The sequence below is a fragment of the Plectropomus leopardus genome, chromosome 2 (genome assembly GCF_026936395.1).
Source record: "Plectropomus leopardus strain MGB_pleo_1.0 chromosome 2, ASM2693639v1, whole genome shotgun sequence".
Classification (NCBI taxonomy): domain Eukaryota; kingdom Metazoa; phylum Chordata; class Actinopteri; order Perciformes; family Serranidae; genus Plectropomus; species Plectropomus leopardus.
Window position 1 is genome coordinate 2,273,722 of NC_142177.1, and position 15,761 is coordinate 2,289,482.

Sequence of the window (15,761 nt, forward strand, 5' to 3'; positions counted from 1 at the left end):
TAAAGGACAGATAATGAGGAACAGTTTTGGAACAGCAGAGGCCCAGGGTGTCCTAGTGGCTGCACACAGTGATAGCAGATGACCTTGTGCTGCCTAAGGCCCTAGAGGCCAGGAGTCTGGGTGCAGGCCGAGGTGGCCCTCTGCAGGGGGTTGAGGAGGGAGGGGCAGGGCACCTGGGGGGCTTTCAGGGGCAGGTAAACTGGGTGGGTGCTTGTGGGTGTTGTATAGGTGATGGTAGTGCCTGAGATCTGGCCATACTGGGGGTGAGTGGGATCATTTTAATCCGAGACTTTACCAAGTCCTCCATCTAGCTTGTGAGCCTGAGAGGTGAGACAGGGGAGGGAAAGGATGTCACTGAATTAGAGGAGAGTGAGGATAGAGATGGGTGGATCTGGGGCTGGGATGGGGGTGGTGATGGGGTCTGAGGCAGGGGTTGGGGTGATGATGAGGTCCAGGGCTGTGGTGGAGGTGGGGGTGGCGTTGAAGGAAATCCACAGGGAAGGCAGGTGGAGCAGTGTCAGTGTTGTCATCCTGGGGCTGGCTCTCCTTCTGCAGGTGAGACTTTGGCTGATGGAGAGGAGGCCCGGTATGTTTTTGGTTCCTCAGACAGTGCAAGAGATTGTCTGTCAGTCGCATCAGTCCACGTCCATCCAGATGGGGACCCATGCGATTGAGGAGCTCCACCCGTTCCCAAAACAGGGTGAAGTTATCAATAAAGTTTCTTCCTTGAGACTCACAGGCATTAAAAAGCCAAGTATTCAAAGCAAGGAGGCGACTGAGCTTATTGATCCTCTGTCAATCGTTGGGAGAGGCCAACTGATGAATGACGGAACTTTCAGCTTGTCAAGTCTGTGAAAAAGTTCTAAGAAATCCTTTTTTAAAACTTCCTGTTTGATTCCAGGGTGGTTTGACAGCTCCTGGGAGAGAAGTCCAGTTATGTCACTGACCTCAGCACTTGGATAGCTGCATGTGATGATCCTCTCATTGTTTACAGCACTGATAGCACCGTCTCCCACAAGCAGGATAACTCACGCCCTCACCTCTGGCACAGATCCTTTGTCCTTGAGTGCCTTGCACCTCTTCTTCTGTATGCCACAGCGAATTTCACATTTCCCCTCTTGAATCTGATCATTTTTAATTCCCTGCTTCCCATTTATAAAATTGCTCTCTGCCTCATTCACAGTTAGTTCACACAGTGGTTGATATTTGTTTCTTAGCTGTATGCCTGGCGATGCTGTAATTCTTCCTGTGATACCAGCATTTGTTTTTCTGATTCTGTTCTGTTTTGGCTTAGCACCAAGTGTATGCCAGGCGGCTGTGCTATCATTCTGTTCCCGTTCTAGCAAGTTTTGGGAAAGACACTGTGTCATCCAGGTTTAAAATATTTGAGGTAGACTTAGCTGTCTTACCATTAGATGTTACTGGGAGTGTCTCATGAAGTCCTCTTTCTGCTTCAAGTGTAAAAATCCTCGTCTGTAGCGATTTCCTGTAGATATTTCCAGCAGTTCTGGCATGATGTGCCTGTTGTTGATTTTACAGGATTTGACACACTCATGTAACACAGGGTCTGTTCATACTGCAGCTCCTGCTCGTCGGAGCCATCCCTTGCCATGGCTCTGTGTCAATACATGTAGTTCCTTCTGAAGAAAAAGTAGATAATCCCAATGCCAAAGATTATTCTCCAAATGATAAAACCTCCTTGAATATGTTGGAGTTTGTGACAAGAAGGAAAAAAGGAGAAAACTAGGAAAAATAAAAGTGAAGCAGAGAGCAAGCAAGAAGCGTCTGCACTGTAGCGAAGCAGGAAGTGAAGCTGCAGCCCCACTATACGCGACCAATTTGCCCCAATTCGCGTCTCCCCTGCCCCACTGGTTGCTCGTATCCACAATCCTCCACCCATTCTCTATCCCAGAAAGTTCCACTTAAGTTCTTTCTTGAACTATGTTGGTTTGGACCAGTCGTCCATCCAACGTCTGCAGCTGGTCCAAAATGCGGCCACTCGCCCTCACAATAGGCTCGAAAAAGAAGGACCAAATTACCCCTGTGCTGCGTTCACAGCACTGGCTCCCTGTTCATTACAGAATTGATTTTAAGATCTTTTTGTTAACTTTTAAAGCACTTAATGGTTTGGCAGGGCATTATTTAAATGAACTTCTAACCAGCTGCTCCTGGATGTGCCTAAAACAAGGCTTATAACCAGGGGAGATCGAGCTTATGCTGTAGCTGCACCAAACCTGTGGAACAGCTTACCACTTACTACCAGATCTGCCCCGATGTTAGAGCATTTTAAATCTTTGTTGAAGACACAACTTTTCTCCCTGGCCTCCGTTTAAGATGAAAATGTTTTTATCCCAACAGATTTTACTGTTTTTGTTGATATTGCGTATAATTTTTTTACATTGTTTTAGGTTGTGTGATGTTTTTACCCTTTTTACCCTGTAAAGCACTTTGGTCAACTTGGTTGTTATAAACATGCTATGTAAATAAAGTTGACTTGACTTGACTTAAATTCATGAAGAGCTGTAAGTCACTGGAGCTGCAGCTTGAGTGGAGTTGAGTCATGTGAGATACATCTGAACTTTTGAAATTGTCACACCCTCTTAACTAGCTGCCAGCTCGGCAGGTACCTCGCCAGGTATCCCAGCATGCTTTGTACAGGAAATCAGTTGCTTCTCAACACAAAATGAATGGGAGCGGATTTCTGGTTGTGTGAAGTCGCCTATAGTGGGGCTGCACCCTTAGAGACTCCTTGGCTCTGATTGGTTGTATTCATTCACGTGCAATAAGGCCATTCAAAGAGCAGCAATATGATTAATTTCACAGATTGTCTGTGCTGTTTGGTTATAGGGACACTTTCAACAAATAGGACAAAAAGTTAGATTTCATAAAAGTTACTAAGTACAGTTTTAAGATATAAATTTTTGTGCATTTTGGTCGTGCATTTGATCTGTGTTTTTTTGTGCACTGTTGAAATAAAGATTTATTTAAAAAGCGAAAGGCTGTAGAGACCACTAAAAAGGCTAAATTAGGGAGAAGCTAAACACAATGACTGTTATGTGTTCATAAAACATAATGAAAATAGTATTAGTGTTAGTAGAACCAAATAAAATCTTGCCAAAGAACATTTTTCTTAAGAGACATCAGTCTCTATTTTTGTACTTGGAGGTAGCAGCTAGCTAAAGTATGTATGAGGACTGTTTGATGTGAAAGGACAGAACGTATTAGGAAACCTACTGTGCCGCTGTCTCAAAGTAAGAGTTCAGTCATTGACTTTTGATTATTGTGTTTCCCCTCTGATCGCAAATGTTTTTTTTTCTCCCTCAGATTTTCTTTTTTTGCTTCAATTTTTTGAAGCACATTGTCTCAGAGAAGTTCTCTGCTGTTAAGAAACAGAGGTGGGTTCCTCCGTTCATTATTTCCTCTGTTCTTTCTTTCTTTCTTTCTTTCTTTCTTTCTTTGTTTTTGTCTTTCTGTCTGTCTTATATTCAAGATTAGATTTATAATAAAGCCTTAGTAGCAAAAGGTTTGTAGTAGACCTCATACCGTAAAGGAGTAACTGACTGAATATCCAGCTGCTGTAGGGAAATGTCAGCCACGTGAATCTGGCATTGTTTTTCTGTCTTTGATGTCTGATGTTATTTCATCATCATATTTTTTTCTTTCAGAAGGAAGAACTCCCACATCAAAGACAGTGATTTCACTGTGGAGGATCTCTGCCAGTTAAGTAAGTCAGTGTATCTCATACATTCCTCCCTGCACTCATCCCTGCAGACAGGGTGCCTCTGATAGACCTTTGATAGATGTGCTCATTCAACGCACTAATGAATTTTATTTATGAAGCTCATTATTATTGAACTGCCAAGGAAAGAATGTGTCTCCACATATTTCCAGAAATATTAATGTGATCTACATCACATGCAGCGGGTGACCCAATGATGTGCAGTGTCATATTTGATTCAGTTTGGACATGTGACACAGTCAATATGAATTAACTTTGAATAAACGAGTTAACTTCGCTCTGTAGCTCTGTGCAACCTCCAAGGTTCAAAAAAGAAGCTAACGTGGATGTGCCAAAAACTGCAATTCCTTTAATGGCCACTCGAGGCTGGCTCCAGAAGTGAGTCAATCCCCCTAGATCCCCAAATTAAAATGTCCAGCTATACTGTAGAAATAAACATATTTACAGCCTGGCACACCTAATTACATTACTTCAAAACCACAGTCCTCAAATGAATTAGTGATGTTATAGTATCTACATCCATTACTTGTACAATATATGGTGCAGCTTAAGTGGAGCACGCGTTCACCTTCATCCATTGTGTAAATTTACCACGCTAACATATAACTCTAATAAAAATACCTGCGCTTACTAAATATACTCTACTTAACCACAGTGGTAATGTCAAAACAAGTGACCAATTTAAAAATTAATACACTCACTTAATGAATCTCACTGGAATTTGTGAGTGTGTGTGGCGACTTCAGTGTGTGTTTTAGGAGCGGGTTTAGTGATTTGGGGGTTCCAGGCAAACACCACGATGCTTTACTTTACACCCTTTCTCTCATTGGGAATGTTGGGAGGCTATTTCACACACAGAATGATAGTGTATGTGTGGTGGTAGCAGGGTGGGGGCAGGGGTGTTCTGTTTATTTCTTCTTTTGTGCATCTTTTTAATGCCTGTGTGGCCCTTTGTATCATCTCTCCACATTTGCACATTTTTGCCGGTCCGTGAACTCAGAGCAGCAGGCAGAGCTCTCCATGTGTGAGATGAGAGAAGCTGTTTGTAAGTGAAAGTAAACTTTAAGTTTCACTGTGTCTGACCCAAGTGCACTTTAGAAAAAAAAACTGTATATATATTTATATCAGGAGAGTTCCTAGATGACAGTCCAGCACCAAAACTCAGTTTTTGGTGGCAGATGATTTAGTGGTGACGGCCTGTCACAAATAAATTAATGTGCTGGGAACAAAAAGAGAGGCATTATCAGCACAATGTAATTACATTTACTAAATGTCTGTTCATGGTGGAGTCTTCAATCTAATGCAATGCTAAATAGTTTAATGAACAATAATGTGTCATATTTTAGTTGTTATATTTTGTGAGTAAAATCTGAATCTGGGATGTAACCAGTAACATGTCCCTGTCAGTTGCAGTGCTTTTCCTCTCAAGTAAAGGGAAGAAGTAGACAGCAAGTAACTAGTGTATAGTTGAGTTGCATAAGTGCTTTGGGGGCCTTTTGCACATTATTTTGGGTACAGTGACTTAGAATAGCAACGTAATTTAATATTTTTCATAGCTCAACATCATAATAAATTTATAGCTGTTGGGCCCAGGTGTGCTGCCCAGAACTCAGTGAAGAACAGTGTTGATTGTGAGGTTGTTTGGATGAGCGGTTCCCAAGAAAGCTGCAAGCAGCAAAATCACAGGCCGAGCGCTGGGCTTGGTCTGAACAGGCGTGTTTTTAATGGGCACAGCTCTCATGTGTTTAAAACCTCTTTTCCACTGCACAAAAAAAGTTACAATATCTGGCTTTTTAATGCAATGGGAAAGTGTTCAATCAGCATACACACTCAGGTCAAATGACTCTGCAGTAGTCACTGGTATTTATCACCTCTGGCTCCAACTGGCATTGATGGAAACACAACTATTGGGTGAACAAGCTAATTTGGCACCTTAACCAGCAAGATGCAGTGATGAACTGACACAAAACACTGTCTGTCTCCTCATAAGCAGCGCTAAGACATCGATCCAAATTAGTCTGCACCAAGTTTGAAAGACAGACAAATAACGAAGAGATATTAAAGTAGAAGTAACCACTGTAAAGTTTTCACAGACCTCTGTCCATGCTGCTGTCTACTGTTTACCTGTTCTCCATCCTTTCCAAATGGACACACAAGAACAACCCCCCTACACACAGAGAAAGGTATACTTATCTGCTGCAGTGCTGTGTACATAGCTCTGCTCTAGCAGCAATGGGAAAGCAGTCTATAGTCTATTTTTAGTGGATTAACCTGTTTTTGTGTGCTAATTTTGGTGAAGAAAGTATAATTGGAGTAGTCTGACATCTTCGTTCTGTACACGTTGGTGTCCCTGTACAGAAAGCTAAATTTTACCCAGAGTTTCTTGTTATTGAAGCTAACATTGTCAGCTACTTGCAAGTTTAATGCTTCATGGAGTTTGGTAGTGGTGGTTGTATTCTGTGACGGTGGAAACCCATGTTTTCCTTTTGACCCCCTTACATTGTTAAAAGAAAAGTTCCAAACTTGTGCAGGGAAAGTGTTAAATGTGTCATTATTTTTAATGGTGGTGACGTACTTGAGCATCTTTGGGAGTTCCTGCCACTCGCCTCTGGTCTGATGCAATAAGGAATAACAGAGGTTAAGAGTGCTGCGAGCACAGACAGTGTCGGCCCAGAGACTAAACAGTGAGACTGTGGCTGATAACACAGCGCTTTCATCTCTTTAGAGAACTGCAAGGCTTCATTCCAAAACATGTTGCGTCACAAACCTTTATGTCTGCAGCCTTTTAACCTTCAGTAGAGTTTTGCGTTCGCATTAGTATACTCCTTTATGTCAAAGTATATCCATTTCACAGCCCTAAATGGCTTATCATTTCTGTTCTGTACTGAGTTTTTCGTTTTAAAGTACATTTATAGACACTTCTGGCACAACTGGAGGAGGAGGGGAAGATAAAAGCTGCTGAAAGCAACGTTCAGAATATGTCTCTTAAAGGCTTTTAGTACTGCACAGGCTCTCCTGTGTTTCAGTGGAACAGTATGAAGAAAAGATGTTTTTCACAGCAGACATTCTGAATAACTATTATGGGAAAAACACAGGTGCAATTCATTGTAACATAAAGTTTCCCAGTAAGCTATTCTAGCATGTACAATATCAGGACCTCCTGTAAATGGAATGTAGCCATAATTAATGTTATTAGACAGAGAGCCAATTCTGACTTGCAGTATGGTATTTAAACCTTGCATGATTAGTGAAAGATTACTTTGTGAGCACAGAAAAAAAAAAAAAACAAGCATGCATGTGTAAGTCATTGTAGGTTGGTTCATGTTTCATCCATATCTAAAATATTCACCAACACTCTTCAAAATTCATTTTTCTTTGTGATCGCTCCTGTCTAAAATATTCGATGTCACTGACTTCTATAGAACACAGTGCGACACCCTGGCTCTCTTCTGACGTTTAACCCGCAAAGGTCTAGAGTTCATGGGAAATGATGTTCGATTAAAGGCCGCTATAACAGAAATATTGAAATTGAGTTGAATACAATATTCAGAGCATATCAATGATTCAGAGAGTGTCCCAGGTTGTCTACACTCAGTTCTCAACATGTTTGCTGTATTTGGTTTCAGAGTCGAGGGATCGCGGCAGTGTGACCAGTCTGAGCAGCGATTTTTCCCTTATCACTGAGGAGGTGGGCGGAGCCTCCAGCCTCACCAACGACACTGTGGACTTGTTCTCCAGCCAACCCCAGGCCTCCAGCTGGTCAGTATCACACACATACGCTCCCAAAATTCAGGTTTTCTTAAAAAAAAAAAAACAAACATTTTAATTGTAATGTATGTCTTGAAAAGTAAATAGATACACCTTTTCATACTAGTTAATCATTAAGACACTCAGTACATTCACATGCACAGTTCAGTGGAGCTACGGTTATATCTCGATTAGGTCATTTCATTGGACTGCCGTCTTTGTCCCAGTATACAAGCATCGGGGGAGAATCCATTTATTCACGGAAGTATGTCTGACTCCACCACGGCATGTGGACATATGCCCCCATTCATCTTGTTGCAATAGACATGTATAATTTGTACAATAGATCACCTCGCAATCATAATTGTTTATTTACAATAACTTAGGTTAGAAAACTGTCACATCACACACATATATTCAAACAGCACTGCGCAAACTCTGCTTTCATTGATCAGTGTTAAGGCACCGAAAAAAAACAATATCAGTTTAAGTGTAGCCTATGCTATAGGGTCATTCCATGCCAACTCACCTAAGGCCTCCCAGTTCATGTCATGAATTGTCTTTGAAAAAAAAGAAAAGTTGAAACTCCTATTAAATCCATGAGACTATGCAAAATCCTATAGCTGTACTTTAAATCTTTTGTTAAGTTATGATTTTTTGAAGTTTGGCCCTCAGAGCTAAATTTCAGCATTTTTTTGATTTTCTGTATATGTCTATGATGTGTAGTATAAATATAGTTTGATCACAGTTCTCTAGTTCTAGTTATTATTAATCTAGTTATTTCATCCCACATCAAAAAACAGAATGGAACAAGTCTTGCTAAATATAGCCACAGAGCCAAATCCCAACTTTTTATTATACTTTACCTGCATATTTTCACAGGAAGGATTATTCCAATTTCCTTGAAACTTGTTAATGGGAAAGAAGTACTATTCATAGCAGATATATATAAAAAATCAAAGATGTAATATTAATCCTTCATTGTTTATTAATGTTTTGAAAACAGCAAATTTTGCATACCATTCACTGGTGTAGAATATCACACTGTTTTTTTTTCATCTGTAGATTTATGTACTGTGTTGACCTCAAGGTTATCTGTCCGTCTTATACCTGTTAAGCCTGATATTGATTTTTAGGTGTCTAAAGGATGTTTTGTTGCAGCCCCATCCACAGCAGGACATTATTTAGCTTCTGTGCTTGTGACGTGGGGCTGCACTTTATTTATCAGAGGAGGGGAGTGGCTGGGGTGTGACTTTTTTGTTTAAAACAAATATAAAATACTACCTTTTTAAGTTGTATGTCCCTAAGCCAAAATTAAAAATGCAAGTCCCTGCTCATAAGTGACGAACAGTCCCTATCTGTAAACACAGAGTATGCATATATCAGTTGTCTAAGTCTAAGTCCAACTAAGGTGTTTACATGACAAAATAGCTTGACTTCCAATTGAATTATCTGGGTGTGTTAGATTTAGTTTGATTTCGGTTGGACTAACAGGTATAATACATTATAGATGAGACTTATACTGAATTATAAGTATCAAGGGTCTTATGGATGGTTTTGACAAGTTACAAACCAGAGGTGACTGATGAGGCTTATAATGCATTATAAATACCTATGCTCACCTATACACAAATCAACAATCACCTGTAGTAAGGACTCATAGTGTGCTGTAACAGTCAAGTTATCATGTGTATTGTGTGTTTTAAAAGTATAGTTTTAGTTGGACTAACACAATAATTCAACTTTTTTAAACATCATGTAAACATACTGAGTGTTAATTTAAATTCAGGTATCTCTGTGAACATAAGATTACAGTAATTATCACCCTTAATTGCCTTGTCAAACTCCGAAGGTGAAAAATGTTCACTTGTCACAGAATAAAACTCAGCCGCTTGACTCGAGCTAGAGGGATCAGGGAGCGGTGGCAGAGTGCTGCCATTGTGGTGGGCCTCAGTTGCACATCAGCGCAACTCATAGGACACATGGCTCTTATCAAAAGACTGTCTTTCTTAAAATATGAATACCATTTAGACGATGGAATATGATCCAGGACATTCAGTTTGAGCAACAGATCAGTAATTTGAAGATAACACTGCAAAACCATTTACAATATTGAGACAGCATCTTACAACTTGGCAAAATTATCAGTATAACAGGCCAGTTCCAAGGTCCACCCTGATGAACGCCCGGGCTTTGACACACACTCAGTAAGTTCATGAGGGTTCAGGGTTTTCACACTGTGGCATCAGTTAATGCTGCAGTGCTGGGGGGTTGACGATTTCCTTCATGTATATGTTGTGACCTTCAAATGGAGATAACAGTGGAAATGACCCCTCTCTGCCAACAGTGTGGTCTCATTTTAATTAATGACATTTTAATGAAAAATTTTATTGTGCAGTGCAGAAACCTTAACAGGGCCTTCGGTTCAATTTAATAAAAGTAAAACAGCAGACTTCTGTCAGATGTTTTCATTTCAGTCAATCCTGAGAAGGAAGTATGTTTTTTTTGAAGATGCTTTAAGTTACTTAAATTAAACTTGTAACAAGATTACATCTATAATGCATTGTGAGGGCATTCATAGTGAATTAGAATATATCCATCATGCTTTATGAGTACACTCATAAACACACATCATGCTTTCTGATGTACTATATCAACAGTTAGATTAGAGTTAGTTAGACACATTATAGATGTCAATTATAAGTATCAAGGGTCTTATGGATGCTTATGACTAGTTATAAACTAGAGGTTGAACGATGGGGCTTATAATGCATTATAAATACCTATGCTAACCTATACACACATCAACAATCAACATATCATGTTATGATTGTATGTATTTATTAAAGTAAGAGAACAGAAAGAGCATCAGTAAGCATTATATGCGTTTATGAGTGTAGTCAAAAGGCATTATGAAAGCATTCTAATTATTTAGCCATTACACTCCCAAAAGCTGGAACAGCCTGTTGGAGGACCTGAGAGGGGCTGGAAAAATTGATACTTGTAAACGTAAACTAAAAACCTGTCTTTTTAGTCGGCTTTTATGAAGTATCTCACGGTGTCTCACAATTTTATGGTTTATACTTATTCTGCATTTTAAGATCCATTTTTTCTTCTTTCTGAATTGAATTCGGGGTTTTTTTAAAGGTGCTGTATAAATAAAAAGTGATTGATTTACTGACTGATTGATAATTCACCATGAATGCCTTCATGATGTATTAAAGATGTGGTCTTCATAGAAAGTGTTATCAATAAACTTTAATCAATTCAAAGCTATTTTTTCATTTTATACTAATTGGAGACAAACTTTCATTACAAGCTGCTGGTTCTGTTCACTCTGTGGATGCTGATGCGTTCTCTCTCCCCTCAGGAGAAAAGGCACCACCTCCTCTCCTCAGATGGTTGTTTGGAATAAACAGAACCCTCTGGATGAGCACCTCTCTCATCCACTCAATGAGGCCAGGTCTTCCAGCTCCTCCTCCAACCAATCAGAACATGGTGTCACACGCACTGGCAGCAGCCCATTGGCTGTCCCTGGAAGAAGGTGAGTAAGTCGACACAACTCCATCGGCCAGTCCAAGTTTGTGTGCCATCTTATTTTTATACACGCACTTAGCTTGAGTAATGTAAATTTTGGATGATCACCAGAGGCGCAGTGCCTTCGCTGCGGAGCTGCCAGCAGGGCCTGTGGCCTCAAACTGCAGCTCATGCATGGCCAATGAGAGAGAGTTCCTCTGGTGTTCTGCTCTGACACTAAAACTATTAGTTTGCTTGGTTCACATTCTGTGTATATACATTTTCCCACTAATTACTGACATAAAAGAAGACCTTCAATCACAATTAATACATACAATAGAAACCCAAAAAATGTTAAGTAATAGTAAAGTAAAAGTAATCCTTCTAAAACAGAAATACAACTTTTTCTTGGTCACAGTAAAGTGACAAGGCTCAGTCTGAAAAAGAAATGGTCCGCCAGTGTCAACATTGGTATTTTTGCTTATGTTGATGTCATTGTTTAGAATATCTTCAAATGCTTCATATCCCTAAAGTCTGTACTGCCTCAGCTAGAAGGTTATGTAAATAAATAAACCAAATAAAAAGGAAAATACATTGATCCAAAAGAAGCTAAGCTAGTGTTGTGCAGTAAAAGAACATGCGTGTTGCATGCCGATGAAGAGAGGGAGAGAAGGAGAAAGGAGCTCAGTGTATCATAGAATGTCCCCCGGCAGACTACGCCTATGTCAGCCTTAACTAGGGGCTGGTCCAAGGCAAGCATGAGCCAGCCCTTATTATAAGCTTTGTCAATGGAAGGTCTTAAGTCTGCTCTTAAAGTTAGCATGCTTTCAGTCAAACTGTCAACTCAGCTCTTCACATATTTGATTTGTCTATGTAGAGGAGGCTGCAGCAGAGAGCTGGAGAGCCTGCGGTTTAGCTTTATAGCTGAGTAAAAAGTTCCCAAAATTACATCTCCCCTTACACTTTTGTTGACACTTTGGCTAATGTTGGCTAGCGTTGTTTACAATGAGCCACCACCAGCACGTTCAGCAATTCCCCACTTTCTTCACTTGTGGAATAAATAATTGTCCGGTGGTAAAAAGTTCTTCAGCTGTTTTCACAATGTATTATCTGTGATTGTCGCCCAGTAATTTTACTGTCTCTCTGTCATTTAGTCATTTTGACTCATCCTCCCTCTCTCTGTCCTCTGCCTCTCTCAGGTTAGCGGCAGACTACACTCGGTCAGGTTCCTCGCTCTCAACAGAGTACGGGAGTTGGCAAATAGTTTCGGGTTGTGGCAGCATCCATGACCACGCTCACTTCCCTCCACCTGCGGCCTCAGCTTCCTCCACCTCATCTGCTGTGGCTGCTGCCTACGACTCCCCCCTGCCCTTCAGTTTTCAGGATGAAGGACCCAGTGGACGAATGTGAGTAATACTGTACAACCTCACCATCATTACTGTCAGTCTTCCTGTTGGAACTCAGTTAAACTTCTGAAGCCAGAGATGTTCTTTTAAAAACATGAGGAAAAAAAATGCTATCTGCAATGTGCAACTTGGAAAAAAATGTCCCACATATTTTGTTTAGTGTTAGTTTGTTTTTTTAGCACTTTTTGAGGTCATTTTCTTATTTGTTTTTACTTTTTACTTTGCTTTTTTTCTCGTAAAGTTGCTCAGTGCCTTCTTCACAACCTTTTAAAACAAATCAAGCCAATTTGCTCAGGTTTCAAAGGGTTAAAGAAAGGTTAGTGTATATTACAGGAGATTAAGTTAAGGTATGGGTTTGACAGTGATTCTCGGCCTCTGCTAAGGAAACCGTGTGCATCTTTTTTCTGTCGTTCTTATGAAAATAAGTTTGCCCTGATTGGTGCAGGGCCCAATGTTTAAATCAAATTAGGGACTTGTGTCACTGGATAATGCTAGCATATATGTATGTACTGTAGGGGTGAAAATCACCAGTTTTATCAGGATTCAATATTATATCAATACTTTGGACAAGGATACAATATCTGTCAATATCACAAAGTCTGCCACAATACAATTTCCATTTGATTGGGTTGATGGGCCTGCGATCGATATGAGACGATATCATATACCCATTAACCACAATCTGTTACAGAAGAAGCTGCGGTGGTTGAAACATATTTGTTTTTTATGATTTACTCTCTATACTAAAGGCTTTCTAATGTAATTCCTCCTTGTTTTTCACATTTCACATCTTTGGAGTGCCTGGATTTCCTTCCTCTTTAAGTCATGGAAAATTTTAGCAATTTTTCATTTCCTTTTATTTATTAATAAGGACAGCACACATTAGCCGACATCTCTGTTAATGTGCCAGTGCTAGATATCAAACTAGTCTTCAACTGACAAGGGCAGCAGGACACATAAAGGCAGCAACAGCTACAACAAACAGGAACGCTGAAGATGAGCCATATGAAGCAATAGTTTGGTGAAGGCCAACCCGTAAATTAGCATCGCACTGGTTCCCTCGACAAAAACCTTACAGGATTTTTGAATGGGATTATCGATGATCGCCAAACATAAGCTCTGTGACATACACTAGTTTATGATACTTGAATTTTTTGTTCAGCATGATAATTTTCACAGATGAACACCACTTTTTTGTGTTTTGAAGCGTAAATGAAATCACCAGAAACAAAAAGCTATTGTTAGTGATAGTATGAGTTTTCTGTCATGACTTCCGAACGATGGAGACACCTGTTGAAGCTTCGATCAGCTCACGTTTAATATGAGTAAAAGTATGAGTATACACTTAAAATTACAATTACAACAAACATGAGTACAATAAACGAGTACAACATAAATGAAGATGAGTACAAAGATGAACTAAAACAAAGCCTACAAAATGACAAGTACAGCAAAGACGAGCGCTCGGGTCAGCCCAGACAGAGACAAGACTAAACGCAGACTAACTGACACAGAACATAGAAAGCTGGCTGACACCGATCACATAGAAAGGCAGTATTTATACAATGCTGTGACGTAGATGGTAGGTATCAATTACTAACATGTCAGGTACTAGACTTTTTTTGAGGAATGAGGCATGTATTTGTGTTGCTAAATTTAGTGGCACTGGTCCAGCTCAGGTATCCATGGTCAAGCATAACTTACAGGCACTAAGACTTTGCCATATATAGGTAGGTCTTCCTTGAGGTACACATAGAGTCTCGAACTAACTATGGAGGATGCATAATCATAAAAATACATACAAACAGTTAGGCTATACATGAACTACATTGCGGTCGCACAACTTAAACATTACTACCCGGAATTGTTCAACTACTGATTTGATTTTGTACGCTTAATTTTCTACAAAACTCTCTCTTGTTAACGTGACCTGATCTAGCTAATGATCATGGCTGTGTCAACTGCTGGTGTCATTGGTAATTTCTGTTTCTGGTGTGATGACATCTAACGTCCCCAACAAACACTGTTATGATGTGATACGCAAAAAGTTAAAAAATTGGGTTAATACGGACAGATTTTATCTTGCAGAACAAAACTCCAAATATATTTAGCCTGTTGTAACCTCAGACCTTACTTAAGGCATTTTACCAAAAACCCATTCAAAAAACCCAGAGACTTTGAGACGAGGGAACCGGAAGTTATAAGAAACAGCAGAACGCCAGTATAAAACAACAGCACAGCAACAACATGTAGTATTTTAGCACAAATAGTCATGCACACAGTGTGAGGCAGTGACACACAACTGAGCATGACATGCAGACATGCAGAGCAGCTACAGCAAAGAAGCAAAATTGTTAAAAGATGCAGTTATGGGTTAGTAATATGTTAGTATGCACTAAAACACAGGCAGGCCATGCAGCACAAAGTTAGACAGGTTGTCACTAAAATAGATATTTCATACATATTCATGCAAAGCTGGCCGCCTGGCATCAGGCAAAGGAAATAAGGTAAGTTAGCAGCAGGTTTGCCAATATAACAACAGTATTGCTTTAGCGAACAATGCACAGTGTTGATTACAGATGTTCACGTCTGACTTTCCAGGAGCCAGGCCTTGAGCCTTTGTGTGAAGGTGTGTAGGTTTAGTTGAGAAACTCTTACAGAGGAGCATGCTTGGCTGGAGGCGCTGGACCTGTCAGGGATTTCACAGTCCCCTCTCAGTGCATACCTGGTGGCTCTTCTGCTGTTAGAGTTTTTCTGCCCAATGACAGTGCTGAGTGGTGGAGGAGCCTTACCATTTAGTATTTTAAAAATCAGGCAGATGTCAGCGTATTTCATTGGATTTTCCCAACTGAGGATGTAATGTTTTTGCAGTGAAGGTGAGTTTTGGGTTTTCTGTCTAGCACTTAAAGAGCCTGCTTGTAAATGGAGAGAATGGCCTTCAGTGAGGTAACTTTTGCGCGAGTCGAGCTTGTCATACAGTATGTTAGCTGGGGAATGATCACTGCATTCATTCATAGTTTGGCTGCTGCAGTCGTTTACATGAGGTAAATACATACACAATACACAAAAATACATAAATTACATTAAATTTTGTCATTAAAAATGTTTGGGAACTCTGATCCTGTATCTTGGTCATCCTGATATTCTAAAAAAGCAAAAGTGTGTTTGTGTATGTGTTCATTTAAAACATGAGCAGCGTTGTGTTCCTGTTGGGGAACCTCTGTCGCTGCTCTGTGCCCCCCCGCTGAACCCAGCCCCAGACGAGGATGAGAGTCAGGGGACATGATATTCTCACCAGGTTCTCCCTCTGACTCATCTTTTTACTCTCTGCTCCCTTCAGGGGATGCATTTTA

The 15,761-nt window shown here is 40.2% G+C and overlaps 1 protein-coding gene across 1 annotated transcript in view; it reads left to right on the plus strand.

Annotated features, from left to right (window-relative positions):
* The window catches only part of mtmr14 (myotubularin related protein 14), a 50,653-nt gene that overhangs the window by 27,838 nt on the left and 7,054 nt on the right, over positions 1-15,761 (plus strand). Inside the window, exons 14-18 of the mRNA XM_042498775.2 lie at positions 3,325-3,395; positions 3,666-3,724; positions 7,366-7,498; positions 10,857-11,030; positions 12,202-12,408. Coding sequence (XP_042354709.2) covers positions 3,325-3,395; positions 3,666-3,724; positions 7,366-7,498; positions 10,857-11,030; positions 12,202-12,408 — 644 coding nt within the window. The remainder of the gene's footprint in view (positions 1-3,324; positions 3,396-3,665; positions 3,725-7,365; positions 7,499-10,856; positions 11,031-12,201; positions 12,409-15,761) is intronic.